Source organism: Passer domesticus, chromosome 19 (assembly GCF_036417665.1).
Source record: "Passer domesticus isolate bPasDom1 chromosome 19, bPasDom1.hap1, whole genome shotgun sequence".
Classification (NCBI taxonomy): Eukaryota; Metazoa; Chordata; class Aves; order Passeriformes; family Passeridae; genus Passer; species Passer domesticus.
This window is the reverse complement of record NC_087492.1, coordinates 33,562-53,032: the sequence shown is the minus strand read 5'-3', so window position 1 is coordinate 53,032 and position 19,471 is coordinate 33,562. Positions and strand designations below refer to the sequence as shown.

Genomic DNA, 19,471 nt, shown 5'->3' with positions numbered 1-19,471 from the left:
AGTCAGCAGAACTGCTGCCACTGTGTTGAAGTAGGAGAGTTCTCTAGACTGAGCTCACACTGCAGCATTATTAACTGCTTTCTTTCAATGTTGCTGAAATCACAAAGCAGACTAACGTAATAGCTCTGAACAGTGGTATTCCACTAGAATCCAAGATAGTCCATGTAGAAAGGTTGAGAGGGCTGGGGCTGTTCAGCCTCCAGAAGGCTCATCAGAGAGCTTCTGGCAGCCTTTCAGTACTTAAAAGGAGGCGTCTAAGAAAAATAGGGACAAACTTTTCAGTACGGCCTGTAGCGAAAGGTCAAGGCTTAACAGTTTTTAAACTAAAAAGGTTGATTTAGACTGGATATAAAGTGAAGTAGCTGCTGGAACCCGGGGCTAGCTCTTAGAACTCTGGCGCCATGCCAGGAGTGGGGAACTGCCTCGGCATGAGGATATAAGGATTTTCCGGAGGCAGAACCTTTAGAGCCACTTGCTTCAGGTGCCAGACACGAACCACAACTGGGACCAGGCAGAGGAGAAAGGAGGAGGCTCTTCGTCTTGAGGTTCTATAAGGGAGAGCTTACTCCAGATGAAGGCAGCAGGACAAAAAGCCCTAGCCCTCTTGTGGAAGGGTGTTTTGTACAGATACAAGTCAGGGGGTGGATACAAACAGCTAATTAATAGGGAATCCTCAGGGGACCAGTGAGGGGATTCCATGGGTCCAACTAGGGTAGGAGGGTGGAGAGGATGGGCCACATGGGCCAATGGAGCTTCCAGGAGTAGGGGAGTTCCAAAGGGGTGTTGTAGACAGGGATTGGCCTGAGGTTTAAGTGGCAGAGAAGGTTTGGGAATCGAGGGGTGGATTACCTTGACAGGCAGGGAAAGAGCTGGAACAATAGGGGAATGGCATGAATGACAGCTTTCAGGGAGGGTAAAACCCAGAGGTAAACCAACTACATGAGGGACAACATGGGGGTACAGCAGAACAAACCACTTAACAAGGAATCAATAAAATCAAAGTGCAATAATACGAAAGAAATTTTTTACAGTGAGGATGGGAAAATACTAGCACAGACGGCCTGGAGAGGTCCCCATCCCTGGAAAAATTCCAGGTCAGTTTTGGGCTTGGCCTTGAGCAATCTGATAAAGCTGAAATCATAGAATTATTGAATGGTTTGGGTTGGACGTCCTTGGTTATTGCAGGGGGGTATTGGACTAGATCACTGCCACAGTAATCAATCCCTTCCAGCCCTAACTATTAGCTCAGTATGTTCAAGCATGGTGCTATAATGGCACCAAGGTTGTGAATTTGATCCCTATATGGGCCATTACTTAAGAGTGGGACGTGATGATCCTTGTGGGTCCCTTCCAGCTCAAAATATTCTGTGGTTCTACGGTAACTCCTCTGAGGCTTTATGTAGACATGGATGCATTTTAGCATAACCAAAAATGGCTTTTAAATGCATCTTACATGAAGCAATCTTGTCTTTTATTTTGGATACTTTAGAACTACCTCAGTAAGCCAGGCCATGTTTAAATTAATGATACAAAGTTGAACCTTTGGGATAGTTTTATGCAATTACATATATTTAAAATACATGTAAAAGTTTGCATAGGTTCGCACATAGCTTTAGATTAAACACTTTATTGGAAATATCACACAAAGGGAGAAGTGATGAAAGACATTCATCCAGTTATTACACTTGAAAAGAGAAAAACTGCTGCTATGGGAAGCATAGTCTTAAAAAGTAGATGATGTCTCTGCTGACATTATCTTGAAAATACTGCACAGGACAAACTGATTTAGCTTTTAAAAGTAGGATCAAGTTGTCAATAAACAACTGTAGATATAGTTTTAGATATAATACAGAAACATTAGAAAAGTTAAGAAACAGTCCATTTGTGTAAAATATATACTACGCCAAAATAATAGATTGTTCTTTTATCATTCATGCTAAACACACTGTCATATATACACACATTCTCTGCATTTAAAAAAATAAAAATACTGAAAAATCAATTGGGGGCATACATTATATACTTTAATTTAATCATACAATCAAATAGTTGAGGTTATTCATATAGAGCAGACCTCATAATGCACAAAGCTGTAAGTTTTCTAAAAGTGTGTCATAGCACTATCTCCCTAATCCTCACACACAAACCATCAGCAGATCAACTCAGCTTACAGTCTTCAACTTTCCTGCAAACAGGTGTCTGGTAAGTCCCAGAGATCTTTACGATCACCTCTCTGAAGTGGGAAGACTTTAGAAAACCTGTACAAATACCTTGTGGATAGCTGCAAAAACAAGGTAAATTACAGAACATATGTAGATTCACCCTGTTGAATTAGCAATAATTTTACAGTCTAAAAGTTCTTTTATATAATTATATGCTATTAGGCCTAAATTGGCCAAGCACTTAGCTGCGTCTTCAGCACTCACATCACACAGTAAAATCATCTATGACCTCAGACTGTGAAGGAATGCGATGTATTAAGCCAGTATTGCCCCTCTTGTGGTAGTTATGATAGACCTTGGCTCTGCTACTCAATAAAAAGTATTCTACTGTAAGAATGTAAATAGGTGTATTGTGTGTGCCAGTTTTGGCCAGATTTCTCCTCATGCTTAACCAAAACTCCAAAACAAGAGTGCAACGTGTTTATCCTTACAGTGCATTTGGTAGAGCTATAGGCACACACTTACTCCTCAGAATTATAATCATTCAAGACAAAGTAAAAAACTGAAGGCAGTGGCATTTATATGCTAACAAAGCGGTTGCTTCATTCATGGTTTTTAAGTAAACTAGACTAGAAAGGGAGACTGAAGTAAAATCATATTTGAAATGCAGTTGAACTTACGTACTTTTTAAACTGAAATTCAGAGCACACAGAATCATGACTGGAACAAAAATCTTTTAAGTAAAAGCTCTGTGTTGCTTTCACTGATTTTACTTGGCTGTCTGTCACATCATTCTAAAAAGATGCAATAAATCTGAAGAATGCTTGACATATTTTATTATAAATGGTCATCAATACAGAACCAAATTAATCTTTCTAAATATCTACAATATAGAACCAAAGTAATATTTGTAAATATCTACAAAAAGCGTAAGGGCAGGTTAAAAAACATTCTCTAGCATGAGCAGACAATTTGTGGCTTTCAGTTTGTTTCTTTCTATGAGCCTGTTCTTAGGGAAGAAATAATTTTAGAAGACTTTTTTTAGTCCAGTAAATCTGGAATAATCTAACTCTACTGTGGTTTTAATACTTATTTAACAGAAAAAAACTGAAACTAGTGCAAGGATTTTGAAACTATTTCAAAACTCCCACATCTTTGATATATATTTTTTGTGTATTGTTTGTTTGCCTCAGCATCTGTACTGAAAGAGTTGTAAAGAGCTTATCCACACTGAAGAGCTGCTCTCCCACTGAGTCCAGGTAAAAGGACATTACGGGCTTGTTTCTATTACAACTGTTCAAAGGATTTTGTACCTTGCTAGCTCCTACCGTTCCTGCAATCCTAAACCATACAAGCACACAATCTCAGAACAGTCCCAGCTGTTGCTAGTCTTATGAAGAAATTAATCCAGGACTGCCAGTTAGAGGCATTAGCAACCCTTTCAGCAAAAAGTACTAGATTTAACCATTACAGACAAATGCCATTATGTAACGTAGTAATTTGTCACCACACTCATCAGACAATAGGTTATGCTCTGTTTATGCTTTAAGAGAACAAAACAATGCCTGTTTGATCTCTGTGTGTGTAAGCTAGAGGTAGGATTGGAGGAGAGGTGTTATTGCCCTAGTGGTTGAGTACTCTCGGTCATTATTTGCTAAACAGAATTTTCCTTGTCCATCTGTTATTTCTTTTATACTACGTTCAACAGACAACTAAAACTGAAGGTGCTATCTTCTGGAGTTTTACCTGCATTTTAAGATGGAACACCTTCATAGCAGAGTCACTGCATAAAATTGTCCCTAGCCTTACAGACAGGAGAAGTACATTTGCTTCCTGTGATCTTTAAACATAAAAATCCTAAAAATCCAATCTACTACTAGCACCAAAATGACAATATTTGCTTTTGCCAATGTCTTTTTGTCTTTTTCAAACCTATTTCCGTATTACTGACACGGTGATGTGATCAACACTTCAGGGCACTGCTCAGCAATACTTCAGTCAGCCAGCTACACAGCAGAATGTAAGCAAAGGGACGGTACAAAGCAAGAAATAATACTGTGTTCCATTTTCAAAATGTCAGTCTTCCCATTAGCATGCTGACCCTTCTGGCTGGAGAGGTGCCGATGGTTTTATTCAAAACATCGTAGATGACTGTACAGAGACTGGACATAGGTGAAGACGCACATGGGATCTGGCTTGTGACCCATCACCATCATGTCTTCCACTTCTATCAGACGGTCACAGTGAGCCATTTTTCTGTATTAACAATAAAACAGATACAGCAAATCAAGAGTTACATAACTGCTTCCAGGGTTCATTTGATAATCTGATTTGAGCACCATTGAAACACTTAAGAAATCCTGAGGTTTATTGGCAGCATTTAATTTCACAATGAATTGAGCAGGGTCAGGCTGGACATTGTTATTTTTATGACCATGGAATATTCCTGTTCTTTCTGTCTCTTGATACTGGGATCTGGATCTAAAGCCCTGGAGGGGTGGTGCTTTTTTCACTATCATTCACATTCCTTATATCTGCAGCATGTAGCCCAATCTCACACGCCTCTGCCCATGTCTCAGTTCTTGGTTAATATATAGGGAGTTCCAAAAGAATGAAAAAACTCAGGAGGAGATGAGATGTGCTGATGAATGCCCATGTGGCTGTGAATTGTTTGTTCTCCACCGCCCCCATAGCTTCAAGATGTGAGTGATCTGGACCAGCAGAAAGGAACAGATCTGCAGAGGCTTAAGATGAAAAATCAAAAAGGCAGGGATCAATTTTATCAGCATAGCTAGTACTGGGGTGAACAGCAATAGCTGAGAAAATAGCCTTTACCGACTCCTCAAATTTATTTTACTCATATAAATCAGTTTAAAGGCAATCATAGCTATGAATAGTAATTTCTGTAATTTTCTCTCATCTAATGCTTCTTAGTGTTGTGTTTATTGTGTCCTTTGTCCTCCCCTAAACTTACTGTTTATATAAACTGAGGTAGAAGAACACTGCAGCTTTCCTTTGAGAGTTGTAGATAGTTTTTTGGAGATCAATCACCTAAAAGTATCACAGAATCTCCTTCAACTCACTGACAAGCAACAAATCTTTTTTATATATACATATATGTGTACTTATAAAAATACTTGTATTTTCCAAATTAATTCCTTTGCTAGAGGCTGTAATAAGGAGAAACAACATTATGTCAAGAAATGTGAAAGGTTTTTTCTGAATGGCCAATCTTTAAGTTACCTCATTAGCCATGTCTTCCTACTGCTTGTTATCATTTGGAAAAAGTGTACCAAACCCAGCTGCGTACCACATGGAAACGTCTTACCCTAAGAATCATGTTGATATCAGCTCAAAAATGTTACTATCTCTGACCAGCAGGTTCACATTCATAATGACTTTAACAAATAAGTTAGCGTTTAATTACCTGCTATACAGCATAAAAAATAATCTGGATAATGTGACTGAGGGGATTAGCTCTGCCTGTTTTCAGAAATGCAGTTACCTGGTTGAGATACTGAGAAGCTCTCAGCCTTGATCTGTACTTACACTGAATTCAACCTTTTTTGTTTTTCAAGCAAAACAAGGTGCAGTCAGAGATGAAGTCTCCCACATCTTCTATGTGTTCTCTCTGCAGAGCTTTATTATCTTTTTTGGTATGATACATGCAAGCTAGTAATGCTGGTGCCTCAAATTTTAGCTTTCATATTATCCACATTCTGTACTGCATTAGTACATTAATCTAAACTTCATATAAAGTGTTAGCAAGTTCTCCTCACAGTTTAGTCAGACAAAACAATTCTTTCCCAGCCTGAGAACCAAGGACACCGTTGCAGCTTCAGGCCCAAAAAGTAGAAACAGCAGCGAATTGAGGAGAGCAATCTAGGAGGATGGAGCTTCATAATCTGAAGCTGTAATTGGACAATTAACCCCAATATGTAAATGGACCAAAACTTACAAAAGTGTGAAAACATGTCATCCATCATCCATCTTGGGTGTGGCCTCGGCCAGGCTCTTGTACTGCCCAAAGTGTATCCTTTGAAGGCCTTTTTACTAAATACCTCCTTTATTCCTTTAACACTGTCTAGCCTCTGTTCTAGGTAGCCTCCCAAGGCATCAATAGAAAGTAAAAAAGAATAATAATGAAATTCTTCACTGCTGCTCAGGTGCATTAGACTTGAACTGGAAACACTTCACAGAGTGCTAATGTACTCACTCAGCCGTTGTGAAGGCCAGCTCAAAGTTCTGCTTGCGGTTAGCTGGGTCAAGCTTATTGTAATCAAAAGCTTCAGGAAAGAAAGAATGCACAAGAGCGCAGAATGCCATCCCATCATTCCAGCTTGAGGAGAAGTTCTGGAGATCAATGTGCTGTCATGATGAAAAAAGTACACATTAATGCAGCACAGGGAAACAAATAAGAGCAGCTGCTTTTGTTCAATGCAGTATTCTATCATTCTTTCCCACCAGCAAGAGCACAGGCTTTATTTTTTTTTTCTCCCATCTTTGTATGTCCATTTCATTGTTGACATTCTGGGAAAAAAAATGGCACACTCAGCAATAAAAGCTCTTTGCCTGAAATACCCTGATGCAAAGCAGACGCATAGTCAAGGTCCCTGATCCAAAGCCCACTGAAAATACTGTGAAGAATCTCATCAACATCAGTGAGCACTGGAGCAGGCCCAATGCACCAGCTCAGTATCTGTGGAAACTAAGGACACTGCTTACATATAACCATAATCACCCTATGGAGGATTTAAAATTGAAGAACAGTTCATTTTGTGAATAACACAAGATAAAGACTATGCTTGCTTGCTTTGCCCAATTCAATATCTGTTTACACACCTGATTCTCAAAACAAATTCTTATTGTTACTTTCAAATGCATGCCACAGTGAAAAGAAACATACTTGTGCTCTTGTCTCATGCTGCCTTCCCAGCATATAAAATTCAAGTCCCAGCTTTTCTGGTAAGCAATTAACCATAATTTTAATTAGTTCTGCTTATTTATACTGTAATGTACAGTTTAGGAATAATTATGCACATTTAGTAATGTTGAAAAACATACTAAACACATGCAAAAATTCCCTAGGGAAAAAAACATTCTATATTTCTTTGACAGTTGCAGTTTAAGGCTAGGTAAAACGAGTAGAATCTCAACTGCTGTATTCTTATAGTGACACTGATGCTACCTCATAAAAGTTTACTCACAGTATGATTCAAACTCAGCCACTTATTACAAATTCGTTTGTGAAATACTAACAGAGTACTTGGGTCTGCATGTGTGGCCATAGTCTCTATGTGTTCAGAACTTGTCATGTATAATGTGAGTAAAAAATTACAGCCTGCAACTAAGAAAAAAAAAAAAATCTGCATGTATACTGAAATTTTTATCCATAAGCACAAAAAGGTTGGCTTTCAGAAAAACACTAATGCATTGCTTTAATAGACATACAGAATCTCATTCATGCAGTCACTGAGTCTTGAATTGCTGCCTATGCAAACCATATTCACGTTACCCACACAAAAATTTATGACCTTGAGGAAGTTAACTCATTCTCTAGCATATTTTACATTCAACCTTTTGAGCACGGAATTTGGCATATTCTCTTGAAACAAAAAAGAGAGAAATGAAAATACTAGCCTATTTTTACCTTGTATCCTATGGTTTTTGAGCGACACCAGTCTAACAGAATTTGTTTAATGCTGCTAGCACTGGCAACCCCAAAACTCAGCGATCTCTTCAGCTTAGCTCTGGATTCTCCTTTTCCTCTGGAAAATTAACAGAGACCAGATTAAATTACATTCTAGAAAAACTTAAACCTATTTGTTAGGAACATCTATACAACTTTGCCCAGGTCAGCCCCTGTCCAGGTGATATTTGAGAAACATGTTGCTGAAACCTTGACTTGTTGGTCCTGCAAGAAAAACCTTGTTTTTATTAAACGAAAGCCAGAATTCCAATTCCAAGCCCTCTTTTCTTTAAATCATACTCCCATCAAGAAGTGTCCATATTTTGATCCTTAATGAATGGCAACAGAAAGTCACTAGCTTTCACACAAAGCTTCCCTGATTAAAAGGGAACCTGCTGCTTCAGCTGAACAACTCCGAAGTCAGAGGATTCTATGGCTGTGAATTTCCAAGGCTTGGTCTGTAAGTCAGTGAAACTTTAGGGGCCTCATATTGTCCCTTAGCTCCAGATCCTTCACAGAGAGAGTTCTCCCACCCAGCTGTACTCTGCTGGCAGTAACTGACAAAGTAGTTTCCCATTAACAAACTGTTCTGGACACAAGGACTGAGACGTACTTTCCACCATCATGTTCAAGTTTCTCAAAAAGCGCTTTCCTGGCCTGCGTTGCTGTAGTCCGCGGGAGCGTCTGAGACCGCACCAATTCTCGCCTCCTTTCAACTTGGCGATGCGCAGTAGGAGGAGGTGAGTGAGGGCTGGGGGTCACCTCACAGTAACTGTCAATGGCACTGAAGAAACAACATGAAAAGTATGTGGTAAGCAAGAGTAACTCTCTGCAGTGACAAGAGCCAGCATATAGGTTCAATATCATGAAAAATGCATACCTTTCACCAGTTTTGGCTCCACGCAGCCCGTAGTTCACAGTTGAGACAGGCTTGGTGACAGAAGTAGCATTCTCTATATAAAACCAGAAGAGATGCTTTAGTGCAGAAACTTTCTTCATGTGCTTTCAAATAGAAACTTTCCTCATGTGCCTTCCTGATGGATAGACACGCATTCATTTTTACTCACCACACTGTAAAGCTGCAGGCCTCTGACTTCCATATGAGCTAACAAGCTGGGGAAGGATTTTCCCCAGCAGTTCAATTCCTCTGTAAAATTGTTGCACTGCAGCGAGGACAGTGTAAGCCTACCAGAAAGGACTCAGAGGATGTCTTTGATAAAACTGCAGTTGGAAAGTCAGATCACTTCAGGCCCTCAGAGGAGGGCACACTGCCACTGACATTTCAGTTAAAGGAAAAAGTTGTGCTTGCGAAAGTCGTTCTAGCAGACAAGCCCTGGGGAGTTTAATGTAATTGAGAGCATAATTTAAATGATCTAATTTCTACCAGGAAGACATTTTAGTTTGTGAAGTAGAACAGACTTGAAGTTGTAAATGTGGCTTAAAATCAACTTTGCATCTTCCTCCCTCCACCTCTGAGGTTCTACCTTATGTGCTTTGCCTCTTAGAGCTCAGCTCTGGATTCCAGCTACACTCTAAAATTGCAAAACAGTGGAGTGTCTTGCTCAGTTTTAACGTACCAAAGCCAAAACTTGTTGCATAAACCAGCAGCTAATTTCTTGAAAGCTCCTTGTGTACACGAAGGACTGCCATCTTAGAAGCAATCCAACCTGATCACTGTCTTACTCTCTGAAAATGCAGAATTCTCCCCTCTTTTTATAGATGTGATCCAGATCAGCTACACTTCTCATGTAAAACACACTGGTAGATGCCAGCATACAGATGTGACAAATTTGTGACCATTAAAAATTGCCAGATATTTATGCCAATCACAGATGTTTTCATATGAGGAGGAATGTAATCCTTATTCCTTAAGGGCTACATATTTTGCTAAATAAACCGACACTTGAGACCATTGTGAAATGCCAGTACATTGTGCAGACAGTAACAACTTGGTGACAGCAATCAGAGGTACTTTTGGAGAGAGCTCAACTCTTCTATTTCAACTGAAATCAGAAATTCTTAAAGCATTTTGTCCTTTGCCACATTATATTACAAAGGAGATTCCCTACTTGTATCTTGCTCAAAGTAATTTGCTTCAGGATACATGGGTGGGCACACCACTTTCCAACTGCCTTGTGTGCAGTCACAGTTTTCACTTGATCAGCTGAAATCTTCACTGCCCAAGCGGTCTGCCTGCCTCACTTTTCTAGCACCTATGGTTTCCACTGCAGAGATTGCCTAACGCTACACACGTACATCACTGTGCAAATAACGGTAAGTACCCTGATTTGAACTGATTAAGAATCTGATGGAGTAGAACCAGTGTTTGTGATTCTATGCATCTGCATACAGACCTGTTAGCAACATTAGTATTACCATGTACCTACAAGTTAAAACTACATGCTCAGATCTGAATCCCCCAAAGAGCCCAGAATCACTCTCAATTTTTGTTGCATATGGGCATGCAGATAGAAACTCACCTCCACTGGCAGATGAATCCATTGTTCTCATTGTAATTGAATTCCAGTCCTTCACTGTATCAGCACAAACAAAGGAAGTGTTTGCTACATTTTTAGTTTTAGTAAGATAAAAATTGAAAGAATAACCTGAAAATAATCCCTATCTCTTGCTAGCAATCCCATCCCAGTCTCCTTCTGTAATTTCTGACCCATATATATAGTCCAGTTTGTAAGTGTCATAGCCAAGGATGAATGGCTTCCATGTGAAGTTTTTTTTTTTTTTTAACTCAGTTTCAATATAACTAAGATTCTGCAATCACTGACATGTGTGTATGTGTCAGACTGCTGTCAGTCATTCCTTCCTCCAAATGACTATTGGAACCTCCTGGTCAAATATCTGCCTAACTTCTCAGAGGGCCTTCCGTCCCAAAGCACTAAAAAAGTCCACAAATTTCATGAAAAGAGCTGGGCATGTTTAAGAGATTAAGTGACTTACTGAATTCACTAACTGTGCCGTAAGATACACTTCACTAAAAACTCAGCTACATTAGGCACAAAACTTCTCTGCAGGTCTAATATTACAGCCAAAAGCTCCAGGTAGGACCCACAGCATTCCAAAATGGAGTGTCCCACAATGGGCTATATAGCCATAGAAGCAAGGTTTCATAATCACTAGGTCACAGGACAATACTCATAGTACCAGTTGAAGAAAGGAAATGGGATGCAGCTTCAGAAAGTTAGTTTTCTCTTTTACCTGGCTGGTTGGAAGATTTTACTCCCGTTGTATTTGCGCTCTTGCCCTGTCCCAGCAGGCAAGAAGATGTATTAGTTGTTCCTGCTGGATAGATGTTCTCTCCTGAAAACTTCTCAGATGTCCTGGTTACTGCAGTAACAGGAAGGTGGGGCATCTGTAGGGTGACTGCAGGGGCATGGGCTTCGGGGGACGAAGATTCTGACATCTCAAAACAGGTCAGTTCATGGGTGACTTTTGCCTGACCTGAATGAAAAATGGGAGAGAGGAAGTAAATTTGTTTGCAATTTGTAACAAAGCTACAAACCAATGCTCATGCAACAACTTTATTTTACAGGTCATTGGACTTACTCCTCTGTGAAACATTGTACCACTTACATAGCAGAAACAACCCTAGCCCAAGTGACCCTTGCAGCAATCACACTTACTCTACGTGAGTCTCAGCAGAAGCAATGTCTTCAGATCATTAATATATTAGCATTTGCATTTGGTAAGCTTCTCTTCCTCTGCGCAGCCCTGACTCGCAATCTCCTGCCCCGGGTTAAGGAAGCAGCATTTTTGTTCACGGTTTTATGAAATACTGTATGACTTTCTCTAAAGTGGAGACGGTAAGTCATTCCTCCACTGAAGGATGACAGAAGCAGACAGGTGACTTGCAAGATGTTTTGGGATGCAAGACTACAATGGCACCCACCAGAGAAGGTCTTATTGCTTGTGTCTCAAGTTAATGCAGGAGTAATAGCCTCCAATTTATGAAACACTGTAGTACGTGCTTAATAGTAAAGCCAAAGTTTAAAAGTTAAACTCCTAGTTACGAAATAAATTACTAGTGCCACCGGACAATATCTATCCTGAAACTATAGTAAATTCTAACCCTTCCAAAATGGGAGTCCTGCTCTATGACTGCCAAGATCAGGTATTCTACAAGCAGTGCTGCTTCATTTCATGCCCTGTTCTTACCTGATGATGAAGATCGATGCCCATTTTCAATGATGGAAGAACTAAAAACTCTTCTAAACTCAGGCTTCCGGTGATCATCCAGGTCTACACTCTGTCAGAATAGACAACAGACATGACAGCTAAATTTCAAATAGCAGCAAAAGTAAGAAAAATGTCCTGAAACACCTGCCAAGAACAGGTCTTCCTCGTGCAAGTGACCACAAGATAAGAAAGGAACAATTACCTAACCCCAGAAGCCAAGCCTGCAAATGAAGAATTGGCAATGCATAACTTAAATCAATCTTCACACATGTGTCCTTAATGGACCCCAAGCACCTAGGAGGTCTTATCTTTTGTTAGACAAAGGTATCACCATCCACTGCAATGGTGATAAACAGAAGACTTGATGTAACAGTGGAGAAATTGATTGAAATTGCATGGAATAATGCTGAGCATTTTTTTCTATTTGCTGCAGAAAGAAAATACAGTATAAAAACATATTGTGCAGGCATTACAAAGTAAATTAAATCCTAGGACACTGCAGCTATTTTATAATCTGTAACTTCTGTAAGGATAGCTTTTTTTTCCTGGCAAAAGCATAAATTGTCCTCATAATGGCTGTCAATATAATTACAGAAAAATCAGCCAAGATTTTTTTGTTGGTTTAGTAGGAGGTTGTGGAGGGTTTGGGGGGGGGGGGGTTTGTTTGTTTCTTTGACTGTTTTTTTTGGCTGGTTGGGCTGGGGTTTTTTGGGGGTGAAGGGGCATGTTAAACCATGAGGAACTATGTGATTTTTGGCTGCATAACTAAAGGAAGAAGAAACTGCTTTACAGATACATGATTACTGCAGTTAAGTTTCCAAGAAGAAGCAGCAGCTACAAGCAGTAGAGAGAAATTCCCCAACACACAGTCCACAAAAACATTCATTGCATAGTTATATTTGCCTAGTTATATCCAGATGTTTTAATATCTGGGAAAAACCCCCTGTTCTGAAACTTTTGAAAAAGGTACTGTGCATGAATAAACTCTGTTATCACTAGCTGCCAGGATTAAGAAAATTACAAATTAAACAAATACCAATTACAGAAACCACGCAGAATCAGGGGTTTGGAACTTTCATTGCAGCATTTATTGCAATGGAGATCCCAGTCAACAATTACTGCCCAAATCCAGAACTGAAATGTAAAGCATAGCTAATGCAGCTCCCTAGAATGTACCCATGATACACAGTTATAACTGTTTAGCCATTCATGTCAGCCATTATGACCCGAATGTGAAGAACGCCTGTGTAGGCTGTAAACATGAATTTGCTTTTATAAGCTGGGGAGGTGTGGGTGAGTAAAATTGTCAAATGACATGATTGTTGCAAAGGTCACGTGGCATTCTACGCTCTGAACTGGCTTTATAATACAATGTCAAGTGCTGTATTACCTTATTTCATGCAAACCTGACTGCTGCAGTTTGGCTAACAGTGCCAAAGAAGAAACTGATACCAGGCTGGAGGATGGGGAAGAGGGCCCATGTGCTGACAGAACAGTGGGAGGATCTGAGATCAGATTCTGATGTGCATTAAGTAGTGTCAGGCTGAAGTACTTTCAAAATCCACTTTGGAGATGCCAAGCTTCTGACAAACCCATGTGTTTAGCTATACTACTTCTGTCAGTGCTGGTTACATAGATTATAAATAGCAGAGGGGTAACTACATATATCTGTTCTTAATAATAAGAAGTACACATTTGTACAACTTACGTGACAACAACACGATGAAGAACTGATGAAGTTGAAGAAAAGAAAGTTAACACTAGTTTTTTTGATGCCTTATCCAAGCTGGCTTGTAGAACTAATCTCTGTGTAGCTCAGAGGTCTCCATGTAATGGAGGGTGATAATACTTTCCATAGCTATAGGGCTGCTGGAATTCCTCCTCTGCTGCAAAGAAGTTACACTTTGGAGATCCTTAACTGGAAGCTGCAGTTATCACAAGCCAGTAGTAAAAATGCAATGCATTCAGAAAAAATAAGCACCAGTTCACAAGATTAGAAAAAAAACCCCAACAATTGTTATTTCCTTGCTGAACCTCTAAGGTGCATGTCTGTTATGTCTTCAAGATTTTGTCTGCAACAAGGTCAAATTCAGGAAGAACGAGAGATACAAATTATATTACTGTCACTCAAATGACACATTTCAGTCATTCAGTGTCATTCATAAAACCACTGACTACCACAAGGGTCACAATACAAATCACTGGTTCTAGAAATGCTGTTTATCTAGGAGAAGTACATCCCCTTCTTAAATATGATAGGTCAAATTGCTGCTTCACTTTGATGAACAGTAATATTGCCACTGACTGCCACAAAGGCAAAGTTCCACACTCTGTTCCTTGCATATATAGAGATCACTGATAGATAGTGGGAACAATGAAATTTTGAGGAAATGCAAACAAGCCAGCTAGACACCAGCAAGAAGTGTACCACATTTACCCCTTAATTCTACTACTAGAAATTGTCCACCAGACAATACAAGTATTCTTTATCTGTAACTGACCCTGCTGCCTGAAGAAAAAGCCTTGAACACCATGAACATATTAGAAAAGCTATTGCACTGAAGAAAAACAAGAGGAGTACTTTGCATAGAACCTTTTTTGAACTAAGCCTGGATATAATCGGATAGGAAAGAACAATTCTCTCTTAGCAGCTTCAGCAGGTGCCTGTGGCTATGCCACAGTGAATTAAAACAAAACAAACAACAACAACAAAAATAATCTAGATAAGGATCAAGGCAATCTTGAAATGTCACCATTCCAAAAGGACACTTGCAGGAAGTATAAGAGAATAGTAAAGAAGTTAAACCAACAGACCTCCTTTATCAAAGATAGGAGTTAAGATAGTTTGGAAATAGAGTATGTAATGCTCTATTAATCATGTAATCTCCCTGTCATTATAGAACCATATAACGGTTTGAGTCAGAAGGGATCATAAAGATCATCTTGTTTCAACACTTTGACATGTGCAGGGATTCCATGCATTAGATCAGGTTGCTCAGGAGCCCATCCAACCTGGCCTCAAAGACTGATAGGGACAGGGCATCCACAACTTCCCTGGGCAACCTGTGCTTCACCACCCCCTTTGAGTGAATGGTTTCTTCCTAACATCTAATCTAAACCTGCCCTCTTTCAATGGTTTAAAACTATTGCCCCTTGTCCTGTAGCTATCTGCCTATACAAAACCAAGTCCCTCACCCTCCTTTTAGCAATCCTCCTGAAGTATTTGAAGGCCGCAATGAGGTTTCCCTGAAGTCTTCTCCAGGCTGAATAACCCCAGGTCTCTCAGCCCATCTTTGCTGGAAATACGTAGGTCATTATATACACCCAAGTCATGTCATATGCAGTTACTCACAGACTGACTAAGTGCTGGGTGTCATCAGGTCATCAGGGAGAGATCCCAATGGGTAGTAATACTTGCTTAGACCTTCGTAGGTGGTCATAGGCAGCTATCTATCTCTGTGGCTTTGACCACTGCAGGCAGAGTCTCTGCAGCTGTCTGTCCACGCTATACAGAAACTCTCTACAGTTTTAAAACAGGACACCCTTAAAGTACTTTTAGTCCTCCCTCTCAACAAAGGCATCATGCTGAATCACCAAATCTATGGAAATACCCTAAGTTATGAAGCTCTTGCCAAAATGTAAAATCAGACCAACAAAAGAAAGATCAAAACTCTTCCTTTGTAAATGCTCAGTAGTGTAGGTATGGCTCCAGAATCCAGATCTTTGAAACTACCTCTTCAAATATCCCCTATTTTCCACCTTTGTGAAAGCAACTCTCAAGACTCTGGCATGGTTAAGAGAGCTAAGTTGAAGTCTGGTATCAAAATAACAGAAAGACCCAACTCCAAATGAGAGGCTTTCGGCCATTTAAAATTCCACCTAAACTGGCATTTAGATTGCTCTATATCAGCTTTCAAGGACATCATAGCAGAAATTGCCCATATTAGAATTAACAGGAGATTTGTGTTTTTGCTTCTTAACTCTGCTTGGAATTCCCTGGATTCATTTTTTTCCCTAATGAAATTACCATGAAAAATAATCTAGGAATATTAGAAAATAATGGATCAGATACCAAAGATGCTCAGAATGTCTGGTATCCAATTAATGCTGCATCAACTGCACAGTACAAAGGAACTCAACCAATAAATCTTTTCAGGAGCAAAAGAGCATATCTTGATTTGCTACTATTTCCAGGTCAGTATTATTTGCTTCTTCTGTCTCGCATTATAGAAGTATTTACTAGGACTAGAAGCATCACCAGTTTTATTATAGGTGCTCATGTATCTGAAAACATACACAGTGCCATTTATGGTATTCTGTTTCAAATGCTTTGGTCATATAACCAGAAATTGGAATCAACTGAAGGAACAGTGTTCATTACAGAGAATCTGAGCAACCCAAGGCTTGGTCTTTCGCCATTTGCATGCAGCCACATCAGAACCTGACCCACAAACTCATGTTTTCACTGAACCAGTTTGGCGTGTACAGCTGTAGCTGTACCTCCCATACTTCTCAGTACTGAAATTCCCTTTCGGTCAGCTCTGCTAACTTGGGAACATCTCCAACCTAAATTGTTGGGAGGGCACTGAAGAACGATCAGCACATAAGTGATCTTCCTTAAACCCCCAAAAGCAAAGCAGGAAGGTTCCCATCCAAACAAAAGCTTATACTGTGCTCTAATGCAGACCGATACCTAATGCTGGATATTGGCCATAACGTTGATGCAAGACTTTCACAGACTGTGAAGTGCACACCACAGCGTAGACAGTGGTGACGGAGCAAGTGAAATGGAGTGAGAGTCTACAGTCCCTTGTCCCTTCTATATTGCTCATCTTACTTCAATTCCTTGCAATATAAGCAAGTGTGGGTAGCTCCACAGAACAAAAAGGAAGCAGTCTGGAAGTTGTATGGCTGCTGCTTACCTTTGTCACATGGGGGAAAGGCAGCAGTTGCTAGAATCTATCAAACAGCAGTTTTACCTTTCCATTTGCCCAGAGGTAGAAAGCCAAATGATCCCATTCACAGGTCAGCAGGAATGAAGAGGGCTGGAATACAGACTCTGCTCATTCCCACCAATTCTAGTAAATTTAACTTCCAAGCTTTTCCTCTTTAACCCCAAGCCTAGACAGACCACAGACCAGTTTTTTAAAGCTCCAACAGCCTTAAAACCCCCTTGAGACATGGTTAACTAAGAGCATGTGAAACAGGCTGTCATCTGTGAAAGCCAAGTCTGTAGTACCTCAGTTTTATGTGACCGAATCACAGCGTACTGACCGATTGCGTTCTCCTGGCGTCAAGGGTGGCACAGGAGCTCTCAATTCTTATTGCAGAGACAGATGCAGAAAAAAAATTACACAAAACTTCTCGGTACCAGATGAGCTTTCCACTATTGGGATTTCTGTGCACCAAGTTACAGTGCTCCATTACACTGCAGAAAGTTTTATCACTGGGAGGGAAGACTATCTTTGTGCAAGTTTAGGTCACAGAGACCACGAAAGCTTGTGTCAGCCTCTCAGGGACGAGCTGCAGCAGTGAGGGACAGTGGCTGGCAGCAAAACTGACTCACTGTGGGATGTTATCTTATGGAAACCACTGCCTGCTATATGCTAAGCTAGTCCCCTTTGCAAGCTTGCCAACTGGCAAACAGCATTGCTGGCACACAGATCCCCCAGAATCGAGTCCAAAAAGGATACAAAAATATTCATGTACACATGTACATTGATAGCCTAGACTGCACCATGTCCTCTTATTTCTAACCACAGGGAACTCACAGGTTGCTACCACTCTAACCAAGATCCCAGTCTGACCAAAGAGGGCCATTATCTGGTAGATATCCAGTTGGTATCACAGCCAAGACCATTTCTCAGAGCACCTCCCAAAATACCCACTGACCCTGCGCTGCAAAAGAGGAACCCCGTGTACCTAAACATTATCCCGTATCAACGCAGTCTGGCAACTGGAAGCATCCCTTCCTGCATGCATGCCCTTGGCCCTCCCTCCCTCCTGTCGTCTCCCTGGCCGCTTACTTGGCTCCGGCCAGCGACCCTTAGCTTGGCATGACCGGAGAATGCGCCGTCGGCCGAACCTTGCACCGGCGAGCCAGGCCCCGCGACCTGAGGGCTCTCCGCCGCCTCGTTCACCCACTCCTGCGGCAGCCCCGCCGATCTGCCCAGGGCCTCCACCTGCCGAGACAGGCGCTCCAGCTGTACCCGCAGGCGCCGGTTCTCCTGCTGCAGCTCAGAGACAGCGTGCGCCAGGGGGCTGGCGAGGCGCAGCACCTCCTCCACCTGCCGGCCTATTCCCTGCTTGAACAGCTGGATGTCCACATGGATGTCCCGGACGGCGCCTCGCAGCGTGTCCTCGTAGCGTTCCAGGCCGTCGCAGACAGTCTGCGCCTCCCGACTGTTCAGATCCTCGATCTCGCCGGCCATGGTGTCCGCGCACCGCAGGCTGCGCGGGCAGGGACGCAGGAGGGTCGGGAGCCGCTATCGGCAGACGCCGGACCGTCTCTCCCCCTCCTCTCGCCGCCGCCTCTCCTCCTCTTCGAGACTTTCCCGTGCCTCCCGCCGGCGCCTAGCCCGTCCCCTAAGCCCGGCCCCCGGCGCCGCCGGGCACGGCCCGTTCTGCTGGGACGCAGGGGCTCGGCGGGGCGTACGCCGTGCCCGGGGCAGCCGCCGCACAGAAGCGGCGCGGGTGGTGCGGCTGCCCAGACCGCCCCGCTCCGCGTACGCTCCTTCCAAGAGGGAGATGGAATTTCGGGAGGCAATGGTGGAACAAGCAGGGGGAAGGGGCGGGGCCAGCGGCTCGCTCGGAGCTGCCCGGGGACGCCAGGGCCCGAGAGGGCCGGGCGAGGTGGGTGCGCGCGGGGCCGCGGGAGCGGGACGGCCCGAACCGGGCGGCCTGCCGGTGTGGGGGAAGGGAGGGGTGGGAGATGTGGGTCGGGAAGGAATCGGAGAGAGACAGATCGAGGGGAGGAGGGGTTAGTACCAGATTTTTCCTGGGTTGCTTGGACGATGACGATGTGGAAGTATGCAGAGATTGTCTCTTTAGCGGGGAACACGGAGGCAAAGGGAGGAGAGTACGGTCTTTGAGGGTATAGAGACGGAAATGCACGCACATGCACCCTTGGACACGCTGCCACATTTTTGCGCTTTCATGAGCAGAAACTTGTAACCGGCATGTTCACACTTACACGTTTCCCACAGTAGGCTGCAATTTCATGGGCATTAGTATCGAGCTGCCAGGTGTCGTCCAGCAGATCCAATCTGTGTGCATGGTGGATGCGACACATTTATGTCAAGCTAGCCAGAGACACGATGCAGAACCCTTTCAGGCGTATCCTTTGCTGCAGCACAAGACAAAAAAGCCTCACAGAAAAAGGGAATCTGAGAAATATTTTAAGCACATTTGCATCATCAAATAGCCTATA

The 19,471-nt window shown here is 42.0% G+C and overlaps 1 protein-coding gene and 1 long non-coding RNA gene across 4 annotated transcripts; one reads left to right on the top strand and one right to left on the bottom strand.

The window, feature by feature from the left end:
- The first annotated feature begins 4 nt into the window (after nt 1-4).
- Nucleotides 5-14,174, top strand: LOC135283471 (uncharacterized). 2 transcript variants are annotated; one of them, XR_010349219.1, is made up of 5 exons: nt 5-300; nt 1,032-1,094; nt 2,196-2,294; nt 3,356-3,421; nt 4,243-4,452. It is a non-coding gene; the product is annotated as an uncharacterized LOC135283471 (long non-coding RNA). The 2 variants fall into 2 exon arrangements; XR_010349220.1 differs by lacking the exons at nt 5-300; nt 1,032-1,094; nt 4,243-4,452 and adding an exon at nt 11,399-14,174 and having other exon boundaries at nt 2,153-2,294.
- Nucleotides 1,549-18,965, bottom strand: SMTNL2 (smoothelin like 2). Of its 2 annotated transcripts, XM_064394306.1 has the most exons (9): nt 18,069-18,960; nt 12,022-12,112; nt 11,065-11,307; nt 10,332-10,385; nt 8,732-8,804; nt 8,465-8,635; nt 7,813-7,930; nt 6,379-6,530; nt 1,549-4,418 (listed from the first exon to the last, which is right to left on the bottom strand). In XM_064394306.1, exons 1-9 carry the CDS (start codon nt 18,471-18,473, stop codon nt 4,292-4,294), a joined length of 1,434 nt encoding a protein of 477 aa, XP_064250376.1. In that variant the 5' UTR covers nt 18,474-18,960; the 3' UTR covers nt 1,549-4,291. The 2 variants fall into 2 exon arrangements, with proteins under 2 accessions (XP_064250376.1, XP_064250377.1); XM_064394307.1 differs by lacking the exon at nt 10,332-10,385 and having other exon boundaries at nt 18,069-18,965.
- Between the last annotated feature and the right edge of the window lie 506 nt (nt 18,966-19,471).

Coding starts and splice junctions, on each gene's coding strand:
- SMTNL2 (XM_064394306.1), bottom strand. CDS start 18,473: ATGGCCGGCGAGATCGAGGATCTGAACAGTCGGGAGGCGCAGACTGTC. Junction 11,308..12,021: donor GCATCGATCTTCATCATCAG/GTAAGAACAGGG, acceptor TTTTTCATTCAG/GTCAGGCAAAAGTCACCCAT. Junction 8,636..8,731: donor GGAGCCAAAACTGGTGAAAG/GTATGCATTTTT, acceptor TTGTTTCTTCAG/TGCCATTGACAGTTACTGTG.